The sequence below is a fragment of the Nyctibius grandis genome, chromosome 14, assembly GCF_013368605.1.
Source record: "Nyctibius grandis isolate bNycGra1 chromosome 14, bNycGra1.pri, whole genome shotgun sequence".
Lineage (NCBI taxonomy): Eukaryota > Metazoa > Chordata > Aves > Nyctibiiformes > Nyctibiidae > Nyctibius > Nyctibius grandis.
The window spans coordinates 15,002,699-15,008,698 of NC_090671.1; the positions used below are offsets into that span (position 1 = coordinate 15,002,699).

Genomic DNA, 6,000 nt, shown 5'->3' on the forward strand with positions numbered 1-6,000 from the left:
CGCTCTGCAGTGCCACAGGGAACAGAGGAGGATGGCAGCGGGGCTGGGAGTGCTGGGGGCACCTGCTCCCAACCCCGACCTGCCACAACCCACCCGGGGTGGGGTGTGACGTCCCGCAGAGCCGCACGGTCGCCCCACGACGCCCCATCAGCCGGGGCAGCTGCAGACGGTGGGGACCGACCCCTCCGCGTGTCGCTGCCAGGGCAGGGGTCAGTGGCAGTGCCCCGGCGGAGGTGACCCTGTGTGTGGCTGTCCCAGGGCTGGGGGAGCGGCCAGAGGTGCCGTGGGGCGGCTGCAGCGCGTGGCTGGGGCTGGCGGGACCCCTGTGAGATGGTGTGTGCAGAAGGGCTGGGCCACGTTAGTGCTGTGTGACACCTGCTGGGGTGACAAGGGGGATCCCGCTCCTCTGGGGGGTGGGAGGGGGCTGCGGGTGCTGCACAGCACCCATGGACTCGGGGTCTGTGTTGTCGTGTCCCCCCCTGCCATGAAACTCACTCTGCTGAGGCCAAAGGCAGCCCCCAGCCCTGCCATGTCCCCCCCGGGTCAGCTGGCCCCAAGGGGCTGGGGAAGGGGTTTTGCTGCTGCCCTTAACCCTCAGCTCGTCCCCGGGCACAGCCTGGCCCTGGGGACATGTCCCAGGCTCTGAGCCCCGCCGCTGAGCTCGGCTTTGTCCTGGTGTGGTGGAGGAACATCCATCCCGCTGCTCCTGCTGCCCTGGGGGGCTGCGACCCCAAAAGGGTGGGGGATTGGAGCAGGAGCACCCACGTGTCCCCGCGCTCGGGCTGAGGATGCTGCCCCTCTGCGTCCTGCCCCTGCCCATCCCCGAAGCCTCGGGTCAGCAGCGGGAAGGGGCTCCCGTGGTGCCCCCCGGGCGCAGGAGCCTCGCAGGGTCCCTCCGCGGCAGCCCCGGCTCCGGGCGCAGCCAGCCGCTCGCCCGCTGTTGGAAGGGTGGTTTTATCGGGCGTGGAAAGAGCCGAGCTCAGCAGCTCTGGGCTCGCCGGTTGGCCCGAGGGATAAAGTCTCTGGCTCCAAAACTCCTGAAGCAGGGCTGGCGGGCGCTTTGTTTGCACGGGCCGGCCGGGCTCTTGGCACGCATTCGGCTGATGCATGCAAACCCCAAATCTCCTTGCCAACAAACCCGACAAAGCGGGCGGCTCGAATGTGAAAGCTAATGAAATAACTCCCCGACTTGGTGTTTGGGGAGACAAAGGCTGCGGCTGGTCAGCTGACCCGGGTTTTCTTTGGGGTTTAATCCAGCAGTCTCACTTTGAATCACGCTTTAACTATTTTGTAAATAGTTTTGGCACCGTCCTGCTGCGGCTCCGTATAAATTCCACCTCTCGGCCCCAGCCCTTCACTGGCTCAAGCGGGTACTGGTATAACTGGTAAGGCTTTTCTATTTATCGTCCTCTCCTTTGTCATCGCCGGGCAGGGCATGGAGCTGGCTGTGGGCGCACAGGGGGGTGAGCCCGGGCCGGTCCTGGCCCTGCAGCCCCCAGCAGGAGCATCTCACTTTGTGTTTTACTGGGAATGAGCCATTTTCACCTGGTTTGGAGCCTGCTCAGACACGGGGGCCCCACTGGGCTTGGGGACGAGGGTCCTTTGCAGGGGTGTCTGTGCCAGGCGGAGCCGGGGGGCTCGGCACTGGGGACCCTGCACACGTACCCGCACGCACACACGTGGCCAGGGCTGGCGGTGGGACCCCCGTGCTTCTCCCCACCACCCCATTCAGGCACCCTCTTAGGACAGGGACACCAGGGCTGTCACTTGCTGGGCAGGGACAGCGGGAGAAGCCTCAGCTGCAGGGGCTGGGCTCCCCCCGGAACGCCCTGGGCTCACGGGTCCCCTCGCCGGGGGCTGCAGACCCTTTGCAGGTCCCAGCACGGGTGGTGTGGTGCTGGGACCTCCACCTGGGCTGGAGCCTGGGGGGGTTTGTCCCATGAGCAAGTGGTGCCAAGCAGCCCTGAGTGGGGACTGGCCCTGGTGAACCCACCGAGCACCGGGCGGGCTGTGAGCACAGTCCCCGGCGCGTCCTCAGTGGCAGCTTTTAACCTCCTGAGTTTTCCTCCGCAGGCAGCGGGTAACCCAGCTGATGATGGCTTCCGAACACCAGATGCCAACCTCCAAGCAGCAGCAAGCCGGCTCCAAGGTCAGTGTGTGACTCTGCAGCGGGCCCGGGACACCCCGAGCACCCAAATCATCCCCCCGGGACGCCCCTGGGGAGCGGCTGAGCTGCCAGGACACGGCCCCTCGCCAGCACCCCGCAGTGCCCCTGGCTGGTGCTGAGTGTCACCGGCTGCGGTGCTAAGCCATTGGCAGAGGGACGAGGGGACGGGGCGCGGGGCAGGAGACGTGTGGGATGGTTTTGGTGTCCCACAGTCCCGGTGCAGGTGGAGCGGGTGGGAACGGATCCGCTCCTCATCTCCCACCGCCTCTGCAGACAGCGGATCTGCCCCCGACCCCGCTCCATCTGCCCCCCACCCCGCTCCCCTGTGAGGTGGGTGCTGAGCTGGCAGCTCTCTGCCCCTGGCACTGCCCTGGTGCCTCCCCGGTGCGCGCTGGGCACCATACCTGGTGCGTGCCAGGCACCATGCCCGCTGTGCCCGCTGGTGGCTGCAGTGCTCACGCCAGTGCTCAGTGCTTGAAGCCTGGTGTGAGCGCTGGCATCCCCCTGCGAGCAGCACCGGGGCGCTGGGCTGGTGCTGTAGGGACTCACGGACATCCAGGAGCACCAGCTGTGTGCTCAGAGGGGTGGAAATGCTGGTTCGTGCCAGCAGGCTCGTTAAAAGCCACCAACGTCAAGGTTTTGGGGGGCAACGTGAGGTCTGGGCTGCAGCAGGCGCGGGGCTGTGCTGAGCCGGTGGCCAGGGCCAGCGTGTGCCCCCCTCGCCGTGCCGGGCAGCGTGCCCTGCTCTGAGGCCCCCGCTCTGATGTCCCCGCTCTCTTCCAGATCGCCATCTTCGAGCAGGAGAACTTCCAGGGCCGCTGCCATGAGCTCAGCAGTGCCTGCCCCAACCTGAAGGATGCCGGCGTGGACAAAGTGGGCTCCATCCTCGTGCACTCCGGACCGTACGTGCTGGGGGCTGGGGGGGGCCATGGCGGTGCGTGCAAGGGAGGCCAGGGCTGGGATGGGGAGGGGGTCTCGCCGCTGCCGACACCTGCACCGCAGATTTCACCCAGCCGGTGCTGCCGTGCTGCTTCCCCGCCTCGCCCTGGTGGGTGCCGGTGCCAGGGGGTGACAGGGGGTGACAGGGTCCCCTGGGCAGGCTGTTCCCCCCCCCAAGCCCTGCTAGCTGGGAGGGAGCTGGTGGGCTGTGGGCATGGGCATGGATCTCAGCATTGCCCCCGGTTTGGTGCCCGTCCTTTGGGGAGCAGACACAGGCGGGGTGGCACCTCCTTGGCAGCGCGCGGTGCTGCCGGCGGCACCCGCTGACCCTGCGTGCGCTCCCGGAGCGGGGCTGTGCTGCCCACGCTGGGGGCTCTGGGTGATGGGGACCCCTGAAAAGCACCTGGGGAAGGTCGGGGCAGATGCCCTGCCTGCGCCCCACGGCTGGAACCACGCTGCGCCCAGGAACCGGAGCACCCTGCGAGGAGCACAGCCCCGACTGGGACGTGTGGGTGATCCCGTCCTCCGCGGGTCCCCAGGCACCAAGGATGGGTGGCCACCACGTCTGAGCATCCATGGGAAGGGTTGCCCGCTCCCACCCTGGCACCGCTGCCCTCTCCCACCCCGGTGCTGGTGTCCATTTCCCAACAGGGAGCCGAGGGGCGTGTGCTGGGGCCGGTGCCAGGGTGCCGGTCCCCACGCCTCTGCCCCTCCTGAGGCTCGTGCCCTGCTCTCTTCCAGCTGGGTGGGCTACGAGCAGGCAAGCTGCAAAGGGGAGCAGTTTGTGTTTGAGAAGGGGGAGTACCCCCGCTGGGACTCCTGGACCAACAGCCGGAGAAGCGACAGCATCACTTCCCTGAGACCCATCAAAGTGGTGAGAGCACCCCGACAGCCACTACCCACCCGCCAGACCAAGGTCTGCAGCCAGAAACTCTTCCCCAGCCTTCCCCCGCCCTCCCCAGCCCCGCGGGCCGAGGGGCACCCCCTCCTGCACACCCTCACCCCGGGCCCCCAGGGGTGAGCCGGTGGGGGGTCAGAGGGGGCGTGGGGACGGGGGCAGTGGCAGGTGACCCCGGAGCGGAGGACGTCTGCTGGTAAGTGTGGCAGTGCCCGCGGCGGGTGCCGGCTCTCTGAGCTGGACGGAGGGACGCGGAGCTCCCCGACATCGGTGGGAGCGGTGGCGTGCAGCGCCAGCCCCTCACCTCGGTTCCCCCGTAGCCCTGGGCTTTGCCCCCTCCCCTCTCCCAGCCCCGGGTGCCAGCGGCCGCTGACACCCCGTTTGTGCTCTCCCCGCTGCAGGACAGCCAGGAGCACAAGATCGTGCTGTACGAGAACCCCAGCTTCACCGGCAAGAAGATCGAAATCATCGACGACGACGTGCCCAGCTTCCACGCCCACGGCTACCAGGAGAAGGTCTCGTCCGTGCGAGTGCAGAGCGGCACGTGAGTACCGGGGCTGGCGGGACGCGGGCGATGCCGGAGCATCCTCGGCTGTGCCATGGTGAGGGCGACGGCGCGTGACCCCCGTGCTTGCCTCGGCAGGTGGGTGGGCTACCAGTACCCCGGCTACAGGGGCTACCAGTACCTGTTTGAAAAGGGGGACTACAAGGACAGCTCAGACTTCGGCGCCCAGCACCCCCAGATCCAGTCGGTCAGGCGCATCCGGGACATGCAGTGGCACCAGCGCGGCGCCTACCACCCCACCAACTAGAGCCCCCCGGGGCGCGGAGCAAGCTTGCCCCCGGCCGCCGCTGTCCCCCCGCGGCCGCGCGTCCCGACCCCTCCGTGTGACACCCGCCGCTGCCGAAGCACCTGAATAAAGCTTGGAGTTTCAAAGTCCTGGCTCTGGGCCCTTCATTCCCGGGGGCGCAGGGGGACCCCACGCTCCTGGGCGGGGAGGGGGGCCCATCGCCGGACCCTCAGTGCTGCCCACATCCCACCCACCCGCGGCATCGCCCAGCGCCGACGGCCCCCAGGCTGCCCGCAGGGAGGTGAGCTGGGCGCTCAGCGTGGGGGTCAGGGGCTGCTCATCTCCTCCGTGGCCAGCACCCCTGGGGGGGGTCCGGCTGACCGCGGTGGCTGTGGGCTCAGCCCTGTCCTGGGGGGGGGGCACGGCCAAGGGCGAGCGGCTCCTGCGCAGCCACGGGTCCCGCTGCAGCTGGCAAAGGCGTCCCCGCAGCACCGTGGATGCAACGACGGCTGGGGGGGGGGTGGCCCTCTCTGTCACGACACCTCCAAGCCAAGTAATTGCTTTAGTTATTAGGTATTGTAAGCTTTAATTAGCAATAATGCTTTAATTTAGCATTCATAACGCTGCAGAATGCTTTAATTGTTTGCATTGAGTAAAGGACGCAGTGGAATGGTGCAGGGGTGGAGGTGGCACAGAGGCTGCCGGGCCACCCCAGTCCCCTGCGCCGGCAGGATGCGGCCACCACGGCGCGGCCACCACGTGCCACTGCAGCTTTGTGGGCGTGCGGGGGCTGCACAGGTCGGGGGCATCTGATGGGCCACCCCGGCCACCGCTGTGCCGGCTCCTGCCGGGATCCTCTCGCCGGCTCCCACACACACCCACCCCAGCAGACGGTGTTTTACCCCAGATCCTCCCCATTTCAGAGCCTCTCCTGCTGCAAAAATCTGTGCGTTTCCCTCAACGGGGGGGAATTCAGAACGATCCCAGAGCTGAACATTTCTCGTGGAAAAAAATGGGGTTTTAATGACAGTAGTGACACGTGCCCCTCCGTGCTGCTGCTGGGCCAGCGCTGCTTGGTCTGGGTGTTGGGCTGCGAATCGTCGGTGGGAAACGGTGTCTTCGGGGGGTGCAAACTGCTAAACCCAGCAGCGACAGGGACCCGCAGTGCTGGGAGTGGGGCAGCCCCCTCGGGTACCACCGAGCCC

The 6,000-nt window shown here is 67.5% G+C and overlaps 1 protein-coding gene across 1 annotated transcript; it reads left to right on the top strand.

Moving 5' to 3' along the window:
• The first annotated feature begins 2,079 nt into the window (after positions 1–2,079).
• CRYBB2 (crystallin beta B2) lies at positions 2,080–4,816 on the top strand. The gene is made up of 5 exons (XM_068412389.1): positions 2,080–2,149; positions 2,951–3,069; positions 3,848–3,980; positions 4,406–4,548; positions 4,648–4,816. Exons 1-5 carry the CDS (start codon positions 2,093–2,095, stop codon positions 4,814–4,816), a joined length of 621 nt encoding a protein of 206 aa, XP_068268490.1. The 5' UTR covers positions 2,080–2,092.
• The last annotated feature ends 1,184 nt before the right edge of the window (positions 4,817–6,000 follow it).

What these genes read in the sequence shown, in the direction of transcription:
- CRYBB2 (XM_068412389.1), top strand. Translation starts at nt 2,093, where the DNA reads ATGATGGCTTCCGAACACCAGATGCCAACCTCCAAGCAGCAGCAAGCC. An exon ending in AGCAGCAAGCCGGCTCCAAG is followed by an intron (nt 2,150 to 2,950) that starts GTCAGTGTGTGA and finishes GCTCTCTTCCAG; the next exon opens with ATCGCCATCTTCGAGCAGGA. An exon ending in GTGCGAGTGCAGAGCGGCAC is followed by an intron (nt 4,549 to 4,647) that starts GTGAGTACCGGG and finishes TTGCCTCGGCAG; the next exon opens with GTGGGTGGGCTACCAGTACC.